The sequence below is a fragment of the Plasmodium yoelii genome (assembly GCF_900002385.2).
Source record: "Plasmodium yoelii strain 17X genome assembly, chromosome: 6".
In the NCBI taxonomy this organism is placed as follows: Eukaryota; Apicomplexa; class Aconoidasida; order Haemosporida; family Plasmodiidae; genus Plasmodium; species Plasmodium yoelii.
The window spans coordinates 672,267-686,892 of record NC_036178.2 but is presented as its reverse complement, the minus strand read 5'-3'; the positions used below and the strand labels follow the sequence as shown (position 1 = coordinate 686,892).

General features: G+C 22.1%; 4 protein-coding genes across 4 annotated transcripts; 2 read left to right on the top strand and 2 right to left on the bottom strand.

Moving 5' to 3' along the window:
- Nucleotides 1–223: 223 nt before the first annotated feature.
- PY17X_0615000 (mediator of RNA polymerase II transcription subunit 8, putative) lies at nucleotides 224–823 on the top strand (the record flags this gene model as incomplete). The annotated part of the gene is made up of 1 exon (XM_720146.1): nucleotides 224–823. One exon carries the CDS (start codon nucleotides 224–226, stop codon nucleotides 821–823), a length of 600 nt encoding a protein of 199 aa, XP_725239.1.
- Nucleotides 824–1,326: 503 nt separating this feature from the next.
- On the bottom strand, nucleotides 1,327–4,698 carry PY17X_0614900 (conserved Plasmodium protein, unknown function; the record flags this gene model as incomplete). The annotated part of the gene is made up of 1 exon (XM_720145.1): nucleotides 1,327–4,698. The coding sequence occupies one exon, from the start codon at nucleotides 4,696–4,698 to the stop codon at nucleotides 1,327–1,329; it is 3,372 nt and encodes a 1,123-aa protein (XP_725238.1).
- Nucleotides 4,699–7,404: 2,706 nt separating this feature from the next.
- PY17X_0614800 (conserved Plasmodium protein, unknown function) lies at nucleotides 7,405–10,002 on the top strand (the record flags this gene model as incomplete). Its single annotated transcript, XM_719259.2, has 1 exon — nucleotides 7,405–10,002. The coding sequence occupies one exon, from the start codon at nucleotides 7,405–7,407 to the stop codon at nucleotides 10,000–10,002; it is 2,598 nt and encodes an 865-aa protein (XP_724352.2).
- Nucleotides 10,003–10,612: 610 nt separating this feature from the next.
- On the bottom strand, nucleotides 10,613–14,305 carry PY17X_0614700 (uncharacterized protein; the record flags this gene model as incomplete). The annotated part of the gene is made up of 1 exon (XM_719260.2): nucleotides 10,613–14,305. The coding sequence occupies one exon, from the start codon at nucleotides 14,303–14,305 to the stop codon at nucleotides 10,613–10,615; it is 3,693 nt and encodes a 1,230-aa protein (XP_724353.2).
- Nucleotides 14,306–14,626: the final 321 nt, after the last annotated feature.

Here is a 14,626-nt window from a genome sequence, read left to right as displayed (position 1 = left end):
TTTTGCCCATTTCTATAAAATTGGAAAATTTACACTATATGTATATATATATATATAATATATTTTTTTTTTTTTTTTTTTTTTTTTTTACACTTTCTCGGCTATTTTGTAGATCTCTGCCAATTTGATACCAAAGTCAATCATAAATTTTAAGGAAAACTGTTGAGGTATTTTTAGTTCAATATAAAATTAGATCATTGTATAATTATAAAATAAAAACAATATGAATGAACTATATGAAAATAGAAAAGAGGAAGATGAAAATGAAAATGTCGAAATTAAAATTAATAATATTGCCAATAAATTAGCAAATATTTTATATATTACAACTGTTTCTATGAAAGAAAATTTTGACATTCGAAATAATTTACCATATGCCAAATTAATAAATGATATGAAATCTTATTGTGTAAATTTAATTCAATCTATTACAAATCTAAATAGCAATCTATATAATTTAACATGCTTACCTGTTCATACAATACCAAGAAATCCTTATAACAATGTTCAGGATGTTAATACAATAACAAACAATATAAGTGTTGATGATACTATTGATAAAATTAAAGAAAATAAACAATTACTTATAAAATTTGAAGAAAATTATAACAAAACCGATTTTAATAAAATAATAAAACAAATTGAACTATTTAATGATAATATATTTTCAGCATTAAATAATTTAGAACATATAAAAGTACCATTTAAATATGAAGAAACACAAACTTATGGAAATATTTTATCAGAGCGATTGAAAAATAAGCATAGAGATCATGAGCATTTGGAGGTATATATAGCTAAAATGAATTATGGAATTTTTTAACATTCTCAAATTGTTTTATTTTTTTTCTGAACGTTCAGAAAAATTTGCACAAAAAAAAAAAAAAAAAACTTGTTTATGTGTGTGTGCATTTTTTTGTGTCCAAATGAAAAATATCGTGATATAAATGCCATTAAAAAAACGATAATACATCTTAAGATGAATTGCAATATAATAAATACATATCACATAAGTATATTTCTCGAAATGCATGTATATTACCCACGTATTTACTCACATAATAGGGTAAACATTAGCTAGCTATAAAATAAAAAACAACTAGCCAATATTTTTTTTCACAAACTAAATTTACACACCTACTTGTTTTGAGTATCGTCATGTCAATTCATGTATATCGAATAAGCGCAAATTTGCGTTTACGCACCCGTTTTTTAAACACTATTTCGTGTGTCTTTTTCTCATCTTACTATTTCTTATTTTGTTCTCATATATTTCTCATTTATTTCTCATTTATTTTTTATTTCTCATTTTTTGGAACACTGTAACTAGGTGTTTATGTTGCTCACATTTCTTCCAAGAAACGGGTTAAAATTGGCACTCTGCTTAAACCCAATGTTGCCTTTATTTAAAAATGCCCCTTCAAAATTGGAAGCCATTTTTTCAGCTCGATCGTTTTCACTATTCTTATCAACATTGCCAATGTCACATGGAGTTTGATTCATAAAATTTCTGTACACTAATAAATTGTCATGTAAAATTTGTTGAGAATTTCGTATTTCATTTTCATTATTTATTTGATTATTATTAGCCCCATGACTAATCATAGTTGTAGTATTGGTTAGGTCACTCGGAATATTATCATTGTTGTATGAATAAGTTGATTTTACTTTAGAATTTATATGATGATCAACTGAATTGTAATTATATAGATTGTTGTTTCCCATTTTGTTCTCTAAATTGTTGAGAACCTTTTCAAAAAGGTTTTGTTTAAACCCATCTATTGGTTTATTATTTATATCTCCAACATATTTTCGTGTATTATTTATATTGAAAAAGTTTTTTTTTTTTTGTATATCCTTTTCTTCGCCAAAATTTCGATTATAATTAGAATTTTGGCTAGATATATTTATTGTAGAATTGTTATCATTTCCATACCCATTTCTAATATGCATTGGGTTGAAATCATAAGAATTTATGTTGTATACTAAATTGTTTAAGTTATGAATAGAAGGGTTATTATTACTAATATATGGATTATTATATCTGTTAATATAATTAGCTTTATTATAAAAATGATTATCATTAAAAGTTGTTAATTTTTCATTATTTTCTTTTTTCATTTTAAGTATATCATTGGAATTGTTATAATAATAATCATTTCTGCATTTATTATTATTGTTATTATTGCTATTATGATTGCTATTATTATTGTTATAAAATAAATCTCTTTCATTATTCTGAACGTTCCAAATGGTTCCATCTAGCATATTATTTCCATGTCCATTTTCATTATCATATTGAGGAGTGAAATTTTTTTCATTTCTAAACCCGTTTTCTTTCCCTTGAGGTTGAAATAAATTAATTCGATTTATATTATTCATTTCATGGATACTATATTTGTTAACATTTTGAATAACATTATCTTCTAATTTTTTATAAAGCAAAGAAGAATATTCATTATTTTCATCAGCCAATAGAAATTGTAAAAAATGACCACTAAATGATTTATTTGATGAATTTTCTGAATTCATAATATTTTTTTTAATATTATGAATACATATACTTGCTTCTTCTTTTAAACTATCAGGAACTGAATTATATTTTATTAATTCAAATAATGCAAACAATCTTGCATTTTCATAACCATATACTGATACTGAAAATTGTTTACTTTTTTTTTGGAAATTTGATGCATTCATTTTATTTACATTTTTATCAACATCTTTTGTATTTTCTAACTTCATTATAGAATATGTATCCATTTTGTTTTCCTCTTTTTCATTTTCAATATTTTCTTGATTTTTTTGGACAATCCATTCAGCTCTCCAACATTCTTTGCCTCTTACAATTACTTTATACACTCTTCCTGGAATTTTTTTTTTTTTTTTTTTTTTATTTTTCTTTCTCCTTTTTTTATCTGGAATATTATATAGTTCGTCTTTATCATCTTCATCCAATTCATTTTTCATTTTTATATTTTTTTGATCCGTTTTAATCATTTTATTTTCTCTATTTTCATCATTCTTTATTTTTCTCTTACATTTCATTATATTTGTATCATCATTAATACAATTCAATGTTGTAAATCTCAAATTATCTGAACCCTGAATCATCATCATATTATTTTCAATAATATTGTTTCTTGTTTGTTCTATGTTATTTATATTTTCAACTTGGGTATGAATATCACCAGAATTTTGTTCATAAACATCTTTGTTCATACTGTTAATTATATTGATCGATTTATTATTTTCAGTATTCAAATTTGTTTTATACATATTTTCATCCCCTTGTTTGTCATTAAATAGATGTCTGTTCATATTAAAGTTAAATAATGCGTTTTTATTATGATCATTAATATTCATGTTAATATTTTCTTCGATTTTACAATTCTCACTTATATTTATTTTCTTTTGTATCGTATCCTCTTCTATTATATCAGCTAGACCAGAAACAACGGCTCCAATATTTTTAAGATGATCATTTCCATTGCTCATATCTTCATTTGCATTAATTTCATTGATATTATTTACTAAAAAGTAATTTTGTAAAATATTTTTTTTTTTTGTTTCCCCATCGAAAAAATCATTTTCATGTATTAAATAACTTTTATCTTTAAAATTGTTATTGTCTATAATATTATTATTTTGATAATTATTAATTTGATTTCCGATATTATGAGGAATATCTTTTATTTTATTTAAATAGCTAATACATTCATCCCTATATGTACCAATATCATGTATAGAATAATCTTGGGGGTTAATAACATTTGTTTCTTTATTCATAATTTCGGTGTCCTCTTTTTCCAATTTTTCATATTTACCATTACCATTCAATTTTATTTTTTCATTCATTGAACTAACTGTTTCATAACTACTTATATTTTGCAAATTCTGTTCATTCTCGTTGCTAGCTAAAACTGTAGATGCTGATGTTGAGTAGTAACTTCTCTCACATATTTTATCACATTTTATTAATGCGTCCTTATTTTCAGATATGCCTAATAATAAATTATTGCTATTATTGCTATTGCTATTGTTTCTATTATTATTATTGCTATTATTATTATTGCCATTATTATAATTTACATTTTCCTCTGAATCTTTACAACATTTTTTGTGGCTACTTGTGTTAGCATCCGAATCTTTCTCATAGTCACATTTACTAATAAAAAATGCGCATTCGCATTTAGAGTCTTCATTATTTTCGTCAGAGTTAAGTACAGAATTATCACCATTGATTATATCTTCATTGACATTATAATTATTTCCATCGTTATATTCTTCTTCAATTTTTTGTGATGATAAACATGGATTCATTCTATCTAACTTGGAACTATCCACCTCATAATTATCTTTTTTATCATCTCTTAATATTTCTTGAATTGGTTTATCTTCTTTTTCAATTATATTAATAAAGCCATTTTGCTCTGTATATAATAATTCATTAAAACAATACTTTTCTTTTTCTCCATACTCGAATAGTACATTATTTGTTTTATTTTTGTTTTTTATTTCTTCGTCTATTGTCTGGAAAGATATATTTTTTTCAGTATTATTCATTTTGAGAATAGCTGAATTAAGAATATTGCCTTCATCACCTTTTTCCATAAATGTGCAACTAGACATATTATTTCTACTATTGTTTAAATGGTTAGTTGTTTTATCCAGTTCTTCGATTTTCTTAGAATTCATTTTGTTACCTTTTATGATATTTATATTTTTTTTTGCTTTGAAATGATACAAAATAAATCGCGTTTTAATTTCTCAAATTTAGGAAAATTTTATCTTAAAAATACGACAAAATAAAACACAATGGAATAATATATAAATTAAAACAAAACAATCAAATATGACCATACAAACAACAACAATAACCGAAATTTGCCGGGTAACAAGAATATTAACAAAAATAAGAGAAGAAAAAAAAAATAATATATATGCATATATATACGTATAAACGTATATATATGTAGACACCTTCTCTAAAATGTAGTTTTTGTTGTGATAAAATTTATTTAACACAAACAAAAAACGTGTTTTTATAGTTAGGGAGAATAATAAATGCTTTTTGCATATTTTTTTTCTCCCTTTTAATTTAGCTAGATTAAAAAAAAAAGCTAGCTACATAAGTGTGTTAATATTTTTATCATGTACCAATTATAGAATTCTATAATAATATAACAAATTTTTATCACTTAAAAAAATATAAAAAATCATGAATTATCATAAACAAAAAAGTATGCTAAATCATTTATCATGCAATGAATAAATTTAGAACATTTGAACCATTCTAGGATTAAGTATAAATGCATGGTGAATAAGACCAAAAAGAACGCACACACACACACAAAAAAAAAAAAATATAAATACCCATATACATGTACACGTAATGTACATACATGCACGTGCATGTAGAAATGGGTGTACATAATCTTTAGAAAATTATAAATAATACACAAAAATTATGTATATATATTTTTTTCAATAATATACCTGCACGTGCATAAAAAAAGACCAAATAGCTAGACTGTTACAAAAAAAGAAAGAGAAAGTGCAAGAAAAAAGTGGAACACATAATTTTATATGTTTGAATTAAGGATACTCTTATTGTCTTAAAAATTGTATATATATTTTAAAATGTGTGTTTTAAATATTATTAGAAATTAATTAGTAAAAGAATGAATAGATAAAACGTTATTTTTTTTTGTTTACATCATAAGGTATAATTTCTATTTTTCGCCAACACAAGTCTTTTATTTATTCAACTTTATTATAACTATTACTACTATTAATTTATTGTTGTTATTCAATTTTTAAATATATTACAAAAAGGAAAACCATATATTTCAGTCTATTGTTAATACATATTAAAAAGGACAAAGGAATGGAACAATATATATTTATGTGATTAAGAAAAAATGAACTTAATAATATGTATGTATATATATATATATTTTTTTTTGTCTTTAAGGTAGTTATATATAGATATATAAAATAAGTTTCTAATTAGATGAAATATTTCCTTAATTTTTTGCTTTTTTTAAAAAAAGAAAGTAAAAGATATTATATATACCCCTTTATTCTATGTGCTTTACAATTTAGGAAAATTTATATGTTATACAAAATAAATAAAAAAAAAAATATTTATATAAAAGATAAATATGCATATAAGGTTTAATATATCCTTTATCTATATTATAGTTTATATAATTATTTAAGTAAAATTCCAATTAAGTCTTTTAAAAAAAATATATATAATAATATTGCTTTATAGACATATTCACTATTTTTAATTATATTAACCATGCAATAAAAAATGAAAGCAAGTGAAGAGAAAAAGAAAGAAAGAAAAAAAAAAAAACATATCAATACACATTTTTTTAAACAATTAATATATTTTTTTGGGAACAATTTATTTCCTTATTTTTAATTTTTTCGTGATTAACTTAAAAGATAGATATAGAATTTGCTCTTATTTATTCATGTAAGAAATATGCATATATAAAAAATAAAAAAGGAAAAATTAATCCTTAACTTTCTTTTCCCTACATTATATATATATGATATTTATTATTTATTATTTATATTTTTTTTATTTTATTTTTTTATGCTATTATTAAAATAAAATAAAATCATAAACAATTCCTATATAATAGGGCTAGTGCATATAGTATCTTTATTTTATTACTTTGCATCATTCTTAATTCCAAATTTGATCATAAATAAAAATAATTTCCATTTTCTCAAAATTGTTTTTGTTTAAAATTTCAAGTGTTATTCATATTTATGTATACATTTTTTTTAAATGATTAATATACAGAAATATAAGTATATATAATTGATAAAATATAAACAAGTACATAATATATGTATGTATATACGTGCATACTTTTGGGCTAGTTCCTTTAGTAGGCATATTTTGCATGCTTATCTTTTTGTAATGTGCAAATGTTTTGTATTTTGTTTTGTTAAAAAACTTTAAAAAAAATATATCATCTTCATTTTTTCGTGATAATAAGATTTTATAAAAGTGGCAAATTTTTATAATTAGTAATGTATCAATCGAATATCAATATAATACCTGTAGTGGTTATGTTCTGTATCGTCCATATTACCAGGTGCTAGCCCCTCTGTATCGTCCATATTGTCAGGTGCTAGACCCTCTGCATCGTTCATATTGCCAGGTGCTAGCCCCTCTGTATCGTCCATATTACCAGGTGCTAGCTCCTCTGGATTTTACATCTACCTTTACTATTTTCATTCGTTGCACCTACTTTCCAGCTAAAAGTTGCCGACAACAAGTTGGGTTCTAATTATCAGGGCCCTACGCTCATTGAGTTGAGAAAAAAAAAAAATATATTTTAAAACATGTCCAATAGGAAAGTATAAAATAAAAAAATGGAGAATAAGGATGAAACAGCATCCATAGGAAATAAAAACAAGGATGAAGAAATATTTAAATTAAGAAAATTAGTATCAATATTTAAAAATGAATGTAAAAAATTGAAAGAGGAAAATGATAATCTAAAAAAAAAAGAGAATAAAATAGAAAATAGTGATGGAAATGTAAACGAATATGGAACTAATATACAAGAAAAAAATGAAACAATTAAAAGAAGTATTATCGAAAAAAGTTATAAAAAATTAAAAGATTTTACTATGCTATTAGAAGATAAATTAAAAAATGTAAAATTAGAAAGTGAAAAAAAGTGTGTAGAATTAGAAAATAAAATAGAAGAATGTAATAAAAATAAAAATATATATATAACAGAAATTGTAAATTTAAAAGAAAAATTAAGAGAACAAAATTCAATTATAGATGTATTAAATAAAAAAATAGAAGAATATAAAATTTATTTAAGATCAGAAAAAAATGTGCAAGCATGTTATGAAAATAGTATAGATCAAACAATTGAATATAAAATCGAAATTAGAAAATTAAAAGAAAATATCGAAATTCTAAAAAAAAATAATGAAATCACATCAAAGGAAAGGCAACAATATAGAAGCATGATTATTTTATGTTCACAATATAAAGAAAAATGTAAGCAAATACCAAATTTTCAAAATAAAATAGATTTATTAGAAAATAAAATAAAAGAAATGGAAGTTTACAAAGATAAAGATAATGAAAATATAAAAAAACTTACAGAATTAAAAAATACTATAATAAATAATCAAATCGAAAATAATAATTTAAAAACACAATTAAATGATTGGACAAATTTTGCAAAAATATATATAAATAGTAAATCGATAAATATAGATACATTAAAAAAAACAATGAATGAATTAAATAATAAATATAATGAAGCAAATTCTACGAAAACAGATCTTGAAGTTAAATATAGAAAAATTGTTATTGATATAGAAGTGCAAAAACAACTTTTAGAAGATAAAGAATTTGAATTAAAAATTTTGAAAAATAAAAATATGAGACTTGAAAAAAAATATGAATTTTTAAAAAAAGATTACCTTCTTGATTTTACTAAAAATAATACAAACATTTCAACGAATCCAATATCAGAAAGTAAAAATGATGAAAATGAAAATAATTGTAAAATGGAAAATATCGAATCAATTTTATCAACTAATATATCTAACCTATTGAATGAAACATATAATGAAAATGATAGTGAAGAAATAAAAAAAAATAAAATTGAGAATTTATTAAAATTAGCCAAAAATTATAAATATAAAATAGATTTCTTTGAAAATGATAATTTAGAAAAAGAAAAATTAATAGAAAAATTAAATAACAAAATAAATAAATATAAAACAGATTTTGAAAATACACAATTAAAAGAAAAAAATATACAAGTATTTACACAAGATTTATTATTATATGAAAAAGAAATAAACTTTTTAAAAGAACATGTTGAAATTTATAAAAAACAAATTTTAAATCTTGAAAATGAATTAGCCAATATTAATAATTTATGGAAAGAAGATAATGAAAAAAATGAACTTTCAATAAAAAATTTAAAAGAAGCTCTAAAAAAAGCCCAATTTGAAGCCAAAATTATTGCAAATTCTTCATCTTCAAATACTGGAAAAAATATAATAGAAACAAAAGACACAAAAAATGATTCAACTTTTCTTTATAAAGATATTGATAATATGAATTCTATTGATGAAATACAAATCAAAAATTTAAAAAATGAAAACTTATATCTTAAGGCGAAAATAGAAGTAATTAAAATTTATTATACAAATCAAATAAAAAGTTTTAGAGAAGCCTTTCTATATATTTTAGGATGGGATATACAAATAGAACAAAATGATGAAGAAATATTTTTTATATTTACATCTATGTTTTCTACTCATGATGGGAAGTTTATATTTATCAAAGATAAAATGCAAAATGACAAACGATCATATAATAAAGAAAAAGACGAATACGAAAATTTTAAGCGCATCAAATTGGATCATGATCCCACTTTTGATACATCTAAAAATGATCCCACTTTTGATACATCTAAAAATGATTCCACTTTTGACACATCTAAAAATGATTCCACTTTTGGCACATCTAAAAATGATTCCACTTTTGATACATCTAAAAATGATTCCACTTTTGACACATCTAAAAATGATCCCATTAGTGAAAAGACAAAAGATGAAATAAGTCACAATACCGAGCAAACCTCCCAATGTGGTGTCGAAAAAGATCTTGATACAGATGAACAGTATTTTGCAGGATTGTTTGGAAATAAAAATCAAATTAATGCAGAAAAAATTATTGATAAAATAAATTTAAAAAATACTAATATTAATATGTCAACAATTATGAAAGGGTGTAAATATAATTTGTTACTCCAAGGATATTACAGTATTAAATGGAATGAAAATTCTGATTGGAAAAAATATATAAATAAAATAACAACGTATCCAATTCTTTTATCATTATTATGTATTGACGAATATAACAACATCAAATCACAATACCAAAACAGTTTGTGTAAAAATTCAAGGAGTATGCTTTTCAAAATATAAAAATAAAACTTGAAAAATGCATATATCTTAACATTTTCATTTACTATATTTTTTATTACTATGTTCATGTAAATCATATTAACTTTTCTCTATTTTTTTTAAAACTGTTCATATATTTGAAAAAAAAAAAAAATCCTGAAACAAGCCCACATATACATAATATATATATACATAATATGTATATGTGTGGGCTTGCACACTTTGGTATATTATCGTGAAAACAAATTCAATAATCACGAAACTTGCAAATATACAATTTACAAATCGTCTTACCGAATTTGATTACCAAAATTATATGTCAAAAAGTGATAAAAAAATAAAATTAATCCAAAAGAGCAAAAGACCAGAAGCAGATAAGGATGGCTTACATGGTCAATAGTTTTGGTAAATAAAAATTTGCATATAAATATTACTCAATTAGAAAAAAAAAAAAAAGACAAACCATATATTGCACACACATAGATGTTTATTGTGCATCAATTGGATTACTAAACAAAAAAAAAATTATAGAAATAAATTCGCAAAATAGATATGAAAATCAAATAAAAAAAATTAAAAAAAAAAAAATTAGAGTATAATAATTTGTGATAAATATAAAAATAATTCTATACTAAAAATCATCTAAAAAATCATCAACCCATTCTTCATTTTCTTCTTTTTCCCATTGTAAATTTTTGATTTGATTTATAGTTTTTCGTTTTTTGTTAATCTCTTTATCTTGTTCATAATCTTTTAATGTCGGATTTTTATTTTTAAAAAATAGATTATCATCATTATTATCATCATTATTATTTTGATTTTGATTTTGATTTTTATTTTGACTTTGACTTTCGTTTCTTTTATTAATTTGATTGCTTGGGGAAATATTCATGTTATTTATATCTTCATCATGATTATTATTATCAAGATCATCATTTAAATTTTGTTCATATACTAATTCATCTGTTGATATAGAAGATTCACAAAAGTTTCCACTCTCTTGCTCATTCAATATATCTTTATACATACTATTATTTAATATGATTATATTTGAATATTTTTTTAAATAATTTAAACCATCATTTATTTTTTTAAATATTGTATAATATTCACTATTTATTTTGGATTGTTCAACATTTTTAGACAATTTTTTTTCTACATCTAAAATTGTTTGCAAATCTTTATTCTTATATATATAATTTTTTAATTTGGCTTTTTCAAATAATAATAAAAATTTTTTTTTTTTTAAATCTACTTGATTTTTTAGAGATTTACATAAATCTTTTAAATAATTCAGTTTTTCTACATTTTCAATTATATTATTTTCATAATCATATATTTTTTTATTTAATATATCAAATTTATTATTTTTTTCAAAATAAAAATTAAAACTTTGCATATATTCATTATTTATATCATTACTTTCGTTTTTTTCATTATTCACACATACTGTAGAATTAACTACATCATTTCCAGATAAATTTCCATTATGCAATTTAGTAGACATAAGAATATCTGGTATAATTAATGAATCAGAATATATTAAATATTTATTAAATACATTTAATAATTTACTAATTCCATCAAAATCAAATATCATACAAAACCAAGGAGTATTGTGAAGGTTTTCTAAAATTTCCGCACGATTTTTATTTTCGATTTTTTGAATATCACTAATTAAATTTTCAATAAAAACAGACATATTTTGATATATCTTTCTTTTTAATGGTTCTATAATATATTTAGGATTAATATAAAAAAAAACTTTGGTTTTATTTTTTTTAATATTATTTTTAAATGTCTTTTCATCATTCTCTTCATTCTCTTTTTTTTTTTTATTTTCAGCATATAAATTTAATTTTTTCAGTTCATATATATTGCTACTACCGCTATTCTTACCGCCATTATTACCGCCATTATTACCGCCATTATTACCGCCATTATTACCGCCATTATTACCGCCATTATTACCGCTATTCTTACCGCTATTTTTACCGCTATTTTTACCGCTATTATTATTTGAGCTAGCGTGTTTTTCTGTTAATATGGAATTGCTTTGCATCTCTCTTTCATCATTCAAATGGAAGTTAAAATCAAAATTATTTTGTTTTGTGGCTAGATCTTCACAATCTATTGCTGGTGCTATATTCCCAGCGTTTGAACAATATTCATTTGATGCATCTCCAAAATCGTTTCCGATTAGACTATCATTAACATTATTAACACTATTAACACTATTAACACTATTAATATTATTAATATTATTAACATTTGTGTCTGTTCTATTTTTTATTGGAGTACATATTTGTTTCAATAAATTTGCATAATTATCTGTGGTTATTATATTATTCGAATTTATATTTTGTATATTATTTCCAATACCACTTTTTTTTGAAACTTCGATATTGTTAGATGTAAGCTGTTCATTTCTTTTTATTTCATTTCCTCCATCTCTCATTGTATTTAACATATTATAATTTATGTTGGTACTAGAAATATTACTACATGTATTTCCAAAATTCTGAATTTCAGATGCATAATTAATTTTATTATTTCCACTATTTACCATATCAATTCCATTTTTATTATTTAAAAAATTGATGCTTTCATTATTTATAGAAAAATTTTTCATGTTTGACGAGCTATCATTAAGAATCATATTTTTTTGTAACTCATTTATGTTATCTTTATCATTTAAATATTCAAAATTTATTAAATTTCCTCGAACACTTATTTTACTATTTTCTGCATTATACATTTTGCTCATTTTGGAAATGCTTGAGATGTTTGAAACATTTTGTTGTGTGCGAGATACATTCGTATTATTGTAATTATTTATATTTAAATGAGATCCAGTATTATTAATATTTGTTTGTTTTAATAATATATTTTTATTAAGATTTGAAATATCTCTACTCATATCTGTATCTATAATATGCATATTATTCGAATTTGTCATATTTTTCATATTGGGATTGTTTGTTAAATGCCCACTAATTTGGTTTGCCATTTTATTATGCATCACATTATTTAGTGTGTTATTGATATTGCTATTTCCAATATTGTTATTATTGTTGATATTGCCAACCATATTAACATTGTGTGTGTTTGGTCTGTTATAGTTAGCCAAATGCCCAGACGCATTTCCAATATTAGAATTAGAAGTATGTGTGTTAAAATTATTTCCTAACATTTCTTGATTCATATGATTAATTATCAAATCATTGTTAGACTCAATTCCTTTAAACATTTTTATATTATCATTTTCATACATTTTTAAATGTGCATTATTATTACTATTACTATTACTATTACTATTATTATTATTATTACTATTACTATTATTGTTTCCAATAATTTCATTGTTTGTTGAATTAAAGCTGTTAAGTGTATGCTCACTAGTAAGCTGATTTCTATGCTTAGTTACCAAAATATTTGTATTTAAAAAATTGTTTAAATTACTTTTTATGTTATTTCTATTTAAAGTATTATTAGTTTGGCCATTTAGATATATATTATCACTATTCATATTGTTATGATTTTCATTATTATATATTGTATCATTTTTTGTTCCTTTATCTATCACATTATTATCATAGTTATTTATATGTTGATGATGTCCTGGTATATTTCCAGTATTTATATTTAATTTATATGAATTAATATATGAATCATTTATATTATTTTTATTTCCTACATCTATATGATCAGAATTAAGATCATGAAGAATGAGTTTAGTATTTCCACTAATATTTGAATTATTATTAACATTTTGGATGTTCATATTTCTAGATTTTGTAAATGATTTCATATTCAAATTGGTAAAATTCATTTTATTATCTCCATGTTTAAAACCAGTATACATATTTTTATTTAATATGTTATCCTTTAAAATATCATTGCTTTTTAAATTTTTGTTATAATTGTACACACTATTTAAATTGCCATTACCATTGCCATTACTATTGCCATTACTATTTACGTTTTTATTCAAAAATAATAATTGACTATTTGAATATCCAGAATTTCCATGAGCTGTGTTAAAATTTTGACTATTTTGGGCTGGATTATTAGTATATTCATTTTCGAAATTCATAGTTTTAGTTCCTTGATGTGTTAAATTTGTATTTGAATTTATATTCTGTACATTAAGTTTCCCTATTTGCATACGTTCATTATCATTACTTATATTTCTCATCGGAATATTACTACTATTATTAGATATGTTTATATTTTCTGAATTTTTATCAATCTTTAAATAATTTATTTTTCTTTCATTAAACCCTTTAAAATATATCTTCTGTGCAAATGCATTATTTTCCATTTATATTAAAAAATAACAACTAGCGAAGAAAAAAAAAAAAAAAAAAAAAAATTAAAGCATTTATGCGCCGAAAATACAAATTTATATGCATGCTTGTGTGAAGAAATGTACATAGCGAATTTATAAATAACTGAATAAATAAGTGAATAATAACTGAATAAATAGTGAATAATAACTGAATATATAGTGAATAATAACTGAATATATAGTGAGTAAAAACTGAATATATAGTGAGTAAAAACTGAATATATAGTGAATATATAGTGAATAAACAAAAAATATGTGTACGAAATATTTATACCCTTTGCATGCACATTTGTG